Source organism: Salvelinus sp. IW2-2015, linkage group LG14 (assembly GCF_002910315.2).
Source record: "Salvelinus sp. IW2-2015 linkage group LG14, ASM291031v2, whole genome shotgun sequence".
Classification (NCBI taxonomy): Eukaryota; Metazoa; Chordata; class Actinopteri; order Salmoniformes; family Salmonidae; genus Salvelinus; species Salvelinus sp. IW2-2015.
In genome coordinates, this window is record NC_036854.1 from 26,170,545 (window position 1) to 26,183,636 (window position 13,092).

The 13,092-nt window shown below is 46.1% G+C and overlaps 2 protein-coding genes across 2 annotated transcripts; both read left to right on the top strand.

Moving 5' to 3' along the window:
* Positions 1–1,572: 1,572 nt before the first annotated feature.
* On the top strand, positions 1,573–8,225 carry LOC111973495 (DDB1- and CUL4-associated factor 11-like). Its single transcript, XM_070446785.1, has 14 exons — positions 1,573–1,832; positions 2,137–2,264; positions 2,533–2,651; positions 2,740–2,804; positions 3,019–3,119; positions 3,295–3,441; positions 3,802–3,856; positions 4,372–4,440; positions 4,573–4,630; positions 4,887–5,072; positions 7,022–7,208; positions 7,539–7,631; positions 7,716–7,822; positions 8,025–8,225. The coding sequence occupies exons 1-14, from the start codon at positions 1,621–1,623 to the stop codon at positions 8,223–8,225; spliced, it is 1,728 nt and encodes a 575-aa protein (XP_070302886.1). The 5' UTR covers positions 1,573–1,620.
* Positions 8,226–10,315: 2,090 nt separating this feature from the next.
* Positions 10,316–13,053, top strand: LOC111972760 (fat storage-inducing transmembrane protein 1). Its single transcript, XM_023999829.2, has 2 exons — positions 10,316–10,588; positions 12,255–13,053. Exons 1-2 carry the CDS (start codon positions 10,407–10,409, stop codon positions 12,958–12,960), a joined length of 888 nt encoding a protein of 295 aa, XP_023855597.1. The 5' UTR covers positions 10,316–10,406; the 3' UTR covers positions 12,961–13,053.
* The last annotated feature ends 39 nt before the right edge of the window (positions 13,054–13,092 follow it).

The window sequence follows — 13,092 nt, forward strand, 5'->3', positions numbered from 1 at the left end:
CCCCCCCCTTGCCCCCTGTTCCTCAGATCAAAGCTCACCGCGACGATGTGAACACAGTGGCATGCCGACAGCTCGTCCCAGCTGCTGTTCTCAGGCAGTGATGACGTGCTCTGCAAGGTGTGGACAGACGGACGCTGCGGGAGGACAGACCCAGCCCATGGGCCAGCTGTCTGGACACAGAGACGGCATCACCTTCATCCACAGCAAGGAATAGAGAGAACCACTACTGTGTGTATGCGTCCAGCATGTGCATTCACCCTCTTACAATCGTAGCCAACAGTTTTGAGAATGACACAAATATTAATTTTCAAGTCTGCTGCCTCAGTTTGTATGATGGCAATTTGCATATACTCCAGAATGTTAGGAGAATGATCGATGAATTGCATTAATTGCAAAGTCCCTCTTTGCCATGCAAATTAACTGAATCCCCAAAAACATTTCCACTGCATTTCAGCCCTGACACAAACAAGGACCAGCTGACATCATGTCAGTGATTCTCTCGTTAACACAGGTGTGAGTGTTGACGAGGACAAGGCTGGAGATCACTCTGTCATGCTGATTGAGTTCGATAAGACGGAAGGCTTCATCCTCTCTTCGCAGCGTGCACTGCGCCCGGCCCGCCACAGGAGTCGCTAGTGCGTGATGAGACAAGGATATCCCTGCCGGCCAAACCCTCCCTAACCCGGACGACGCTGGGCCAATTGTGAGCCACCCCAATCTCCCGTGGCACAGCTAGCACTGCGATGCAGTGCCTTAGACCACTGCGCCACCCGGGGGGCCTGGGGGGTAGTTTTAACCCTTTTTCTCACCAATTTTGTGATATCCAATTGGTAGTTACATTCTTGTCCCATCACTGCAACTCCCGTACGGACTTGGGAGAGGAGAAGGTCGAGAGCCATGCGTCCTCCGAATCACACTGATCGCTTAACCTGAAAGCCAGCCCAACCAATGTGTCGGAGGAAACGCCGTAAAGCTGGCGACCGAAGTCAGCGTGTTTGCGCCCGGCAGCCGCAAGGAGTTGCTAAAGTGAGATGGGACAAGGACATCCCAGCCGGCCAACCCTCCCCTAACCCGGATGACGCTGGGCCAATTATGTGCCGCCTCATGGGTCTTCCGGTCGCGGCCGGCTACGACACAGCCCGGTATCGAACCCGGATCTGTAGTGACTACTTTAGCACTGCGCCTTAGACCGCTGTCCAACTCGGAAGGCTCAATCTGTCATTCTCATTGGAAGCAAGTCTAAGAAGCGGTAGCTCTGTCTTATGTACGCTATTTCTATGCTTCCCGTTCTTAAGTTTAGTTTTTGCGTCTTTTATTTTCGGTTTTGTACACCAGCTTCAAACAGATGAAAAAAACAATATTTTTATTTATGGAAAATATATTTCACAGTGTTAGATARWYYGAAWWWWTKCRRWYTATGTKACAAAACAAGTATAGTGTATGGAATCCTCGTACTATCAGAATTTTTGCAACAAGGCAATGGCGGAGAGATTTCGTCTTAGTGTGGGAAATATATAAAACACAGGAAATCACGTTTTTCACTGTGCCTTTAAAGCATTTGTCATCATTATTCACTTCTCATAGACAACATCATTGACTTCCCTGGCAGGCTCTCAGTATATGGGCTCTCAGTCTAGTTCTGGGATGTCCGGCGGTCGGGGCTCCAGTGGCAACCCTGACCAGTCTGAAGCGGAATCCAACCAGAGCAGCAGCAGTAATAACAGTAACAGCAGTAGAAGTCGCAGATCGGCTGAGGGGCAGCAGGGTGACAGGCAGTCAACAGCAGAGGAGGACGTCGATTTAGCTCAAGTGCTGGCTTACCTATTGAGGAGGTAAGTGGAAGCTGGGACTGGGAGACAGTCTGACCATAGCCTGTACAGTAGCCAAAGAGTAGACCTAGCACTAAAGAAGTTCACTCTGCTCCAAGTTTAAAACAAATACTCAACACAAACTCACATTATTGCTTCTCAGCAGAGGTTTATTTTTTTATCATGGCACTCATAAGGAAATCATGCCAATGCAGAATAGAGTGCTTTCTCCTCTGGACTTGTGTCCTATGTGTAGCCTAGTCCTAGTTCATGTCAATGAGCACAAGTGTTTCCCCATCCCTCTCCTCATCTTTGTGTGTACATGAAGGGGCCAGGTGAGGCTGGTCCATGGGAGTGGAGCAACAGGCCTGCAGCTCGTCCAGTCGTATTCGGACTCTGACGAGGACAGCGATGGGGCCTGGGAGGGGCGTCTAGGAGACCGTTACAACCCTCCCGGTAAACCAAGCTGGGTTTCATTGAGTGCACTAGTCACATTTAATCCTACTTTTTACTTTGTGTGCAAGCAATGGATGAAAAATGACCAAAAAACATAATGCTATTCCTTCTATCTGATATAGTGCTATTCGTATAGATATTCCAATGCACTTGACACCACAGTTAAAATAAAAGGTATTGGCATTTTTGTTACACAAGTGTGTTTACACATGTATATCTACTTGCATGCCTCACTGGTCTCTTGCTCACTGCTCCTGTGTCTTGTCAGTGGATTCCCAGCCAGACACTCAGGAGTTGGACCGGAGTGAAATCCGGACTCAGATCCTCTTGACCACGGCCTCATCTGACTTGAAAGGCAGGCAAAGCTTCACCCACATGCTAACAGAGGTGAGGGCAAGCATTGTTGGGCAAGCATGTTGGGTCTACTGAGTTCCTCAGGTCTAGAGGGTGATTCTGATTTGTGTTACTCTCTCAGAGGGAACAAGGCCGATGTCGAGGCTCCAGTTTTTCTCACGGAGAGTGTAGTCGCATTCGCTCACAGTGAGTATGACCAAAACGCCTCACATCCACACACTAAAACTAAGCACCGTAAACTCATTGCAGAAACAAGTGAAAGGGGATGTGTTATGAATTGTTCCACTTAAAAGTTGTAATGAATAAAGCCTTATTTATCTGACCATTGACCTGAATGTTGACAGATGAGTTGCCTGTTGTTGCTGAAATCCATTGGTGTTCCGTTTGCACTTCTCCTCAGTTTCCTGCCCAATCATGTGACACACAAGGACACATACCAGCAGAAAGCGTTCTGTGGTGTGTACAGTGATGATGGCAACATGTTCCTCTCTGCCTGCCAAGGTAAGGACGTGAACACAACCGTTACAGTAGACTGGGGAAATTATTGAAATTCCTTTAGTTCTAAAGCACTGTGTTTACATGTACATTTACAAAATGGATATTAAAACAATGTCACATTTTTATTTGTAGTGACCACTGATTTCTAAAACATGCATCCCTTTCCTGGCTTTCCTAGACCAGAACATCCGTTTGTATGACACCAGTAGCGGGCGCTTTAACCTGAAGCAGACTGTGAAGGCCAGGGACGTCGGCTGGAGCGTGCTGGACGTATGCTTCACCCCCGACTCCCACAACGTGCTCTACTCCAGCTGGTCTGATTACAGTAAGGCTAGGCCACCAGAGCGAAGATACCACCCACACTGGGGGGTGCTGCTATTTTAGTCACCCTGACCTTACCATAGATGAAGGAATGGGTAGGATTATAACTTATTTTGAAGATAGTGAGGTGGAAGGACGGCGCTTCAACCAACATGAGACGAGGCGTAGTCGGTAATCACAGCTATGTCGATATAATATAAAAGAACTCAACTCTAACTCATTTTGAAATCAGTTATTTCTAAACATTAAAACGGATGTTTTTTGCCATCACGATCTTCACCAGAATATATCTATTTTGGGCTTCTTGTCATGATGTCACTGGGGTGTATTTTGTACTGATGTGTGCTCTCTTGTACCCCTCTAGTTCATGTCTGCAGTGTAGATGGAGACAGTGAAACCCATACCGCCCTGGACCTCAAGTTAGTGTTTCCCCTCATAGTACTCATAGCTTAACCAATCAGGTAATAAACTGTTCTACCTACAATCCTCTTCATTCACAAGGATGCCTGACCTTGGAACTTGCTATCATTTCAACCGGCCATTGTTCATTTTGTGTGCCACTATAATGGAGCAACAGGAACCATTTAAATTATATGAGTTCATGATATATTACATGAAAAGCCGAGTGACTCCATTTATGTGATTTTTCCACTTTTTTCCTGCTGTTTGGGAGAAATCCTAACTTCTTTGTAACTTCAACGTTTACTTAAATTATATGAATTAGTGTAAAAGGGGTTCACTGAATCAGGGTAGCTCGTGAGGCTACACTTGCACTGAACTTTGAGCTACGCGCATGTTTCTCTGAAGCTAGGATTCAACTTTTTGAGAGCAGCACCATTTTAGGCCAATTTTTTCCATGGATTGTCGAGGATGTTCCATAATTGGTGATGTCTCAGTGGAGGAGGCTGGTTAATGTTCTGTTCTTCCCTCTTAGCCCAGACGAGAGGAGGTTCTGTGTCTTCTCTCTGGCTGCCTCCACAGACGGAAAAGAGATCCTTGGAGGGTTGGTGCACACAATTTCTTCATCCCAATTTTACATTTTCAGATCAATTTCTAATATTTTTTAGTTGGTTAGGGACATGTTTAATAGCCTACAGTGCATATCTCACTCTCCGTTTCTTTATTTTCTTCACAGAGCAAATGATGGCTGCCTCTACGTCTTTGATCGTGAACAGAATAGGAGAACCCTTAAGGTCTGTGTCTGTGCTTATAGACCATATTTGCTGTTGCTGTTGACATTGGCACTGCGAGTATTTAGTCACCCTCTGTCTGCCCACCAAGCTTCACACTATCGCCTTGCTGACGATACAGAGCGTCCCTCTTATCTTGGAAGCCCTCTGTGTATATCACAACCCACCTCACTGTGTTGACCTCTGCTATCTCTTTCCTCCTCACTCTTTTACACACTTTATCCCCCCCTCTCCTCTTCCCTCCTCCCCTTCTCCTTAGATTGATGCTCACGAGGATGACGTAAACGCGGTGGCTTTTGCTGACAGCTCGTCCCAGCTGCTGTTCTCAGGCAGTGATGACGTGCTCTGCAAGGTGTGGGACAGACGGACGCTGCGGGAGGACAGACCCCAGCCCGTGGGCCAGCTGTCTGGACACAGAGACGGCATCACCTTCATCCACAGCAAGGTAATAGAGGAGAACCACTACTGTGTGTATGCGTCCAGCATGTGCATTCACCCTCTTACAATCGTAGCCAACAGTTTTGAGAATGACACAAATATTAATTTTCTAAGTCTGCTGCCTCAGTTTGTATGATGGCAATTTGCATATACTCCAGAATGTTATGGAGAATGATCCGATGAATTGCAATTAATTGCAAAGTCCCTCTTTGCCATGCAAATTAACTGAATCCCCCAAAAACATTTCCACTGCATTTCAGCCCTGACACAAAAGGACCAGCTGACATCATGTCAGTGATTCTCTCGTTAACACAGGTGTGAGTGTTGACGAGGACAAGGCTGGAGATCACTCTGTCATGCTGATTGAGTTCGAATAAGACTGGAAGCTTCAAAAGGAGGGTGGTGCTTGGAATCATTGTTCTTCCTCTGTCAGCCATGGTTACCTGCAAGGAAACACGTGCCGTCATCATTTCTTTGCACAAAAAGGGCTTCACAGGCAAGGATATTGCTGCCAGTAAGATTGCACCTAAATCAACCATTTATCGGATCATCAAGAACTTCAAGGAGAGCGGTTCAATTGTTGTGAAGAAGGCTTCAGGGTGCCCAAGAAAGTTCAGCAAGCGCTAGGACCGTCTCCTAAAGTTGATTCAGCTGCGGGATCGGGGCACCACCAGTACAGAGCTTGCTCAGGAATGGCAGCAGGCAGGTGTGAGTGCATCTGCACGCACAGTGAGGCAAAGACTTTTGGAGGATGGCCTGTGGTCAAGAAGGGCAGCAAAGAAGCCACTTCTCTCCAGGAAAAACATCAGGGACAGACTGATATTCTGCAAAAGGTACAGGGATTGGACTACTGAGGACTGGGGTAAAGTCATTTTCTCTGATCAATCCCCTTCCCGATTGTTTGGGGCACCCGGAAAAAAGCTTGTCCGGAGAAGACAAGGTAAGCGCTACCATCAGTCCTGTGTCGTGCCAACAGTAAAGCATCCTGAGACCATTCATGTGTGGGGTTGCTTCTCAGCCAAGGGAGTGGGCTCACAATTTTGCCTAAGAACACAGCCATGAATAAAGAATGGTACCAACACATCCTCCGAGAGCAATTTCTCCCAACCATCCAGGAACAGTTTGGTGACGAACAATGCCTTTTCCAGCATGATGGAGCACCTTGCCATAAGGCAAAAGTGAGACTAAGTGCCATAAGACTAAGTGTCTCGGGGAACAAAACATCGATATTTTAGGTCCATGGCCAGGAAACTCCCCAGACCTTAATCCCATTGAGAACTTGTGGTCAATCCTCAAGAGGTGGGTGGACAAACAAAAACCCACAGATTCTGACAAACTCCAAGCATTGATTTTGCAAGAATGGGCTGCCATCAGTCAGGATGTGGTCCAGAAGTTAATTGACAGCATGCYAGGGCGGATTGCAGAGGTCTTGAAAAAGAAGGGTCAACACTGCAAATATTGACTATTTGCATCAACTTMATGTAATTGTCAATAAAAGCCTTTGACACTTATGAAATGCTTGTAATTATACTTCAGTATTCCATAGTAACATCTGACAAATATCTAAAGACACTGAAGCAGCAAACTTTGGAAATGAATATTTGTGTCATTCTCAACTTTTGGCCACGACTGTACATTCTATCTTACTGTGTATGTAATCATCGACATCAAAGCCCTAAACACATACATGGAACTATTTACTGTTTATACACAAATGCACTGTTCTGATATAACTGGACAGGTGAAAGCTACGCAGAGCCATTTCACCAATCAGCAAGGGCTTCGATAGTGAGGAAGGATGCATTTTTAGTATTTGGACAGGGTCTAAAACTCTAACCACTCCACCCTGATATTGTGCACATTAAGGTATAAACCTCCTCTGTGTGCCTGTTGACTCCACTAATCACTGTCAGGAAGATACAGGTTCATTATAAACATCCTCTCTTCACCTTGCAGGGCGACGCACGTTATCTGATCAGTAACTCAAAGGACCAGTCCATCAAGCTGTGGGACATGAGGAAGTTCTCCCCCAAGGAGGGCCTGGTGGCCTCACGGCTGAACATCGTCCAGCAGGACTGGGACTACCGTTGGCAACAGGTTGTCCAGAATGGTGCTGGGGATGCCATGAGGTTGTTGTACATCTGTACTGTGTCCTAGTCTAGATCACATTAAGATTAGCAAGTGGGCCAGAAACACTAGTTGAAAAGGCCACTCCAATCCGACTGTAATCTACTCAAGATTGCGCTCAGAAAATCTCATATTTGCTATATTAAGTATTGATGACATGGATATACAGTATGTTTAATCATTCGTCTCCTACTACCCCTCCCATTTGTTGTTCAGCTGTACTTGCCTGTCCAATAGTTGGTTGTGTCGACTGACCTGTCGTTTGCCTGCTGTCTGTTTGTCCATCTGTCCTCCCAGCCCAGGAGAGACACAAGCTGGCAGGCGACACCTCAGTGATGACCTACAGGGGTCACGGTGTTCTGCACACGCTGTCGCTTCTCCCCGGAGTTCACCGGACAGAAGTTCATCTACACTGGCTGTTCCACTGGGAAGGTCATCGGTGAGTCGCTATGCTCGGGGGGGGTGCATGCGTGAGCGGAGTCAAGAGCAGTGTAATGTGCGCTGTGTGTGTGTGCGTGCCCAGTCTATGACGTGTTCACGGCCAGCGTTGTGACCCGACTCTCTTACCATGACGCCTGTGTGAGGGATGACAGCTGGCATCCCTACCAGAACATCATCATCAGCAGCTCTGTAAGTCTCTGTATCTCTGCTCCACTCTACTGAGGGGCAGTGCTCAATTCTATTTCAATTCAGGAAGTTAATTTTAAAAAATGTATATGAATAAATATGAAGTTTCCATAGACCATTTAGAATACTATTCTTATTAAACCAATGTGCTTGTAAGTTCGCTCATCCTTCCTGTCAAATGACATCTCTCTCTTTCTCTCTTCAGTGGGACGGAGCAGTGTGCGTGTTTGGGAGCACAGGCAAACCCACCCGCTGGATGAGGAGAGGTAACTGGGGGGGTGGAAACAAGCAAGGAAAAGGAAGTGATGTCATAAGTGTGGGACAGCCTGACGGTGTCAGTCTGACTTCACTATGGGGAGAGGCAGGACAGCAACAGAGGGAGGAGAACAAGCTGAGTGAACTGTGAAATTGCATCGTTTCAATGCTGGATAACAATAAATATAGTGTAAATTCTTACCTCTGTGTTTGGTGCAGAAGACTTTATTACCCCCTGTATTCACCAATCTGCAGAGAAGGGATACAGTTGAGGCATTGTCTTCTTTCAGGGGCCGTTACTCCTACACAGACCTAGTCCCTCCAGCGACAGTGTAGATGGAGCCACGCTATCTTGTGTTATAAAACAATGACATTTAAGGAGAGTGGTCTCTTCTGATGCACCCCAGTGTACAGTAAGAATAGGATAAAGGAGACGAAAGCCTCTATGAAGTTTGGCTGGAGCCGTTTATGCAGAACTTATTGAAGCTCACTAGCACTTGCTCCAAGAGCCCCCAACAAGCCTCATGCCCACAGTGTTTTTATTGCTTAGAGTAAAAAGCAGCACCTAAATAATGCATATGTAGACTAAAACAATTTCATAAATCACAGGATGATAATTCAGTATAAGGTATATTGTAATGGTATTAATGTCCAGCTGTAAGAAGACGGTGTACAAAACATTAGGAACACCAGTGCTTTCCATGAGACAGACCAGGTGAATCTAGGTGAAAGCTATGATCCCTTATTGATGTCACTTGTTAAATCCAATTCAATCAGTGTAGATGAAGGGGATGAGACCGGTTAAAGAAGGATTTAAAAAAATAAAGCCTTGAGACCATTGCGACATGGATTGTGTATGTGTGCCATTCAGAGGGTGAATGGGCAAGACAAAGTGCCTTTTGAACAGGGTATGGTAGTAGGTGCCAGGTACACTGGTTTGGGTGTGCCTGGCACTGCAATGATGCTGGGTTTTTCCCACGGTCAACAGTTTCCTGTGTGTATCAAGAATGGTCCGCCACCCAAAGGACATCCAGCCAACTTGACCCAACTGTGGGAAGCATTGGAGTCAACATGGGCCAACATCCCTTTGCAATGCTTTTCACACCTTGTAGAGTCCATTCCCTGATAAATTGAGTCTGTTCTGAGGGCAAAGGGGGTGCAACTCCAATATTAGGATGTTTTGTACACTCAGTGAATGTTGTAGTCCAATGTAAACAATTCCAATCAAAGATCTAAATGATGTGTTCTGGGCTTTAAGACACAGTAAAGGGTTTGGGGGTGTGAGTGTGCTTTGAACATCAACCTTGATATAATCTCTGCTAATTGTCTTACAATAAAACTTTTTATTGTGCATAAAACCTGGCAAATATAGTCATCAGAAATCCAACGAAGGGAATTGCCAGATATCTGCAAAAGTTATGATTGCTCAACATTAATTGTGACTACCTGTCCGACCTCTGCAGTAATGGGCTTTACAGATGGGTTTTCTATAAAAGTCACTGCTTGAGCAATAGGAAGCAAAACATTTGAACACAATCAACAGCTTTAAATTAGTGGGTTGCCCCCCCCGCAGCTAACAGACAATTAGCTGCCATAAAGCCACAGCAGAGTTCCAGGGGGGTATTGTAATGGCAGGAATGCTGATAGTGCTCTAAAATTAGTCGGATTCCTTGGCACCCTCCGAGAGCGAGTGAGCAAATAACCCAGATAGAGGATGGGAGCTGTCTGTCTGGAGACTAGCCTCCAGGGCTATTAGTACGTCTATCTGTGTGAGAAACCCTCAGGGGCTCATATCGGAATGAAGACAGGCAGATGCTAAGTGGTAGAATACATGGAGCAGCATGTAAAGGGATGTTAAGTGGTGGAATGGGCCTTAGAGAACGCTCTGTGAGGCAAGTGTTGCTAGTGACAAACACAGACAACAGGGATGGACTGAAATATACTTTGGCATCAACAGCTGAGCCTTTGACTGGAGGGCCTAGTGGAGAGGACTTTGCCAAAAAAGGAGACAGGCTTTTTTCAAAATGTAGTGACTGGGGGGGGGGGGGGGGRAKGGGTATAAATCATCTCTGACAGAGAGATAAAGGAACACAGGGTAGGAGTGTACAGCACAGCACTGGACAGATACAAATACAGTACACACTCGATGACAAGAGCATACTCTCGGCCCGTAGGAAGAGAACGATAACATAAGAATTGAAAGATGTAACTCTTAAAAAAGTTGGATAAAAGCAATGGATCCAAAGATTAAAAACAACTCGAACAGAACTATAGAAAATGACAAGGGAGAAACTACACGAATGGCTAAGGACCAAAGCCGACCGGTGAAGCCATGATGGTCCTAAACTTTGTTCTGGTGGTTGTTACAGACCTTTGGGCTGGACTACTTGGCAGTGCCCTATTCAGACGCCATTTTCACCTCCTGTTGTCAGGCGTGGTTCTGTTTGGACCAGCCCTGAGTCTGTGGGTGTCGAAGTACAGCATCTTTGCAAACAGGAACCACTACCTCTACAGGTGAGGTCTTTTTTTGTTGTTGACTACGCCCATCAGTATTAAGGAAAGACACTATTCATGTCGATGAAATGGGCATTAGCATGATATAGAATATTGGAGAGAGTAGATAAAAGTTCCGTTCTTTCAAAGCTCTGTTATTGTTGGTTTTCTGATAATGAATGTGTTGTTTATGTTTTCCTGATTTCACACACAATATTCTCCCAATGACCATACCACCTAGTTCTGTCCCAAGCAGGCGTGGAGACTGGTACAAGAATTTGGCCCTGGCACATCACTGTGTGCACCGCGATATATTGGCCATATAGCACAAACCCTAAGGTGCCTTATTGCTGTTATAAACTGGTTACCAATGTAATTAGAGCAGTACAAATAAATGTTTTGCCATACACTGATATACCATGGCTGTCAGCCAATCAGCATTCAGGGCTCGAACCACCCAGTTCATAATGCAAATTAGTGCTTGTCATATGTGTTTCCCTGAATCAACACCTACCCTAAGTGTTCATTACTATTACAGGGCTCCAGACTAACATTTCCCCCTGGTGTCACTTAACTTTTACAGTTGGTGGCACCAGCCCATGACTTGGTCTGACCCAATTCATCATGAAGTCATTCATTAAGAAGTATAATAGAGTACTGAGGTATTTCATCGAGCATGTCCAAGCAGGAATGTATGATTTAAAGATATTTTGATGTGCAGTCAGTAACCTAATCCAGTGATCGTTATGAATTTTCGGTTGACAATTAGACTATAGATTCACTTTTTTTTTGTTCAATAGAGATGAATCACATACATCTTTATGTGCACTAACTAATATCATAGGCAAATTCATTTGGGGTTCAACACCTGACAAAGTGGAAACTCAAAGCACATTAACTAGATCGCTAACTCTGAGTATAATACCCACTGCTAGTAGCCATGTATTCATCCAACAGTAAATGTAATGTCCTAAATAAACGAGCAGTTGTGAGCTAATACCCATGAGACCTATAGGCAGGCCTGTGCCCTCGCGTGCATGACGCTCCATATCTCAAAGCCAAATCAAATATCTTGGTTGTAAAATAGTTGCTATTGAGAGTTGAGAAATAAAAAGTATAGCTACAGAAATCTGAGACCCTCCTCTCTTCGTCAGGGACAAAGGGATGAAGCTTCCAAAGCTGTGTTCAATGATCATAACAAATGTTTCTGTTGAGCTCATGGGGGGAGAGGAGAGTGACTTGCTCATCACAGGAGCAGGCCCCAGCGAGGACACAGGCACAGAGCAGACACTTTCATTAGAGGAATCATCAGGATATTGCACTTTACTGTTTGACCAAATCATGGTTTTAGATGATTCCGCCTTTGAATGTGAGTTGAGAAAACCGGGTCAGACCATCTTGGTAGGGGGGCCGGCCGTTTCCCACTGAGCAACCAAAGGCTCATTATAGATTAGTTTAACAGAGAAAATGTGCAAAGAAATATACAAATACACACACAAAAAATGGCCCATGGGCCACAACCTTTTTCCATATAATGTTTTTTTGTGTGTCAATTTCGACCAGCCCACCCAACAAAAAAATGGTCCAGCCATCTGGCATTTGCCAGATGGCCAATCCACCGCTGGTCCTGAGCCATTTAGCCATCTTACATTTATACTGGATACCTCTGCTTTGGATTCTCTTTCAGGATGTTCCTGCGATCGGGCTGGGGCTGGACCTGTGTTTTCACTGGCTCCTTCGTCTTCGTCCTCTCCTTCTCCATCCGTCGATCCCTCTCTCTCTCCGTTCGCCATCTCTCACGGATAGCCACCATGGGAGCACTGTGGTGGGGCTCTCGCAGTCTCCTGACTCTGCTGGAGAACATGGCAGGCAGCTGCTACGAGCCCATGCCTGCTACCCTGGTTGGGGGCCTGAACCTTGGCCAGGGAGCCAGTGTCCCAGGGCAGTCCTTACTCCTGCTCCATGAGGGCGAGCGCAAGGCCTCCTGCCTGAAAGCGGGCATGCTGTGGCAGGGCTGGGAGGTCTCGGAGGACACTCTCCTCCTCTGCCTCTGCTGCCTGCTCCTGGCCGAGGAGACTGCAGTGTTGGGGCCCTACCTAGCCCTGGGAGGGCCCTCGGGGTCCCCGCTGCGCCTGCTCTTCCTGCTCTGCGTCTCCCTACTGGGTCTGTGGCTGTTTCTGCTGCTCTGTCTGCTGGCTTACTTCCCACAGTTCCCCTCCCAGCTTCTAGGGGGAGCTCTAGGGTGTTTGAGCTGGAGGGGGCTGTATCAGGGTTGGTATCGCCTGAAGCCCAGCTGGTGCTGTCCTGGGTGGCCTGGAGAGGGACTTCTCACCACAACTCAGAGAGAGCCGTACAGTGAAAGGGGTGTTCATGACATGTGGCCAAAAGATTGATGTCTTTGGCTAGAATATTATTTGCACCCTAGATCAAAATAAGAATGGATATGACTCTACATCAAAAAGGGCTCTGCTTGATATTTTATAAAAACTAAAATAGTTACATTTTCGTTTGCTTTATATTCAATG

Excerpts from the sequence above, each read along its gene's own strand:
- LOC111973495 (XM_070446785.1), top strand. The coding sequence starts at position 1,621 with ATGGGCTCTCAGTCTAGTTCTGGGATGTCCGGCGGTCGGGGCTCCAGT. Across the intron at positions 2,652-2,739 it reads TCACCCACATGCTAACAGAG|AGGGAACAAGGCCGATGTCG; the intron begins GTGAGGGCAAGC and ends TTACTCTCTCAG. Across the intron at positions 7,209-7,538 it reads CATGAGGTTGTTGTACATCT|GGGTCACGGTGTTCTGCACA; the intron begins GTACTGTGTCCT and ends GATGACCTACAG.
- LOC111972760 (XM_023999829.2), top strand. The coding sequence starts at position 10,407 with ATGATGGTCCTAAACTTTGTTCTGGTGGTTGTTACAGACCTTTGGGCT. Across the intron at positions 10,589-12,254 it reads AGGAACCACTACCTCTACAG|GATGTTCCTGCGATCGGGCT; the intron begins GTGAGGTCTTTT and ends ATTCTCTTTCAG.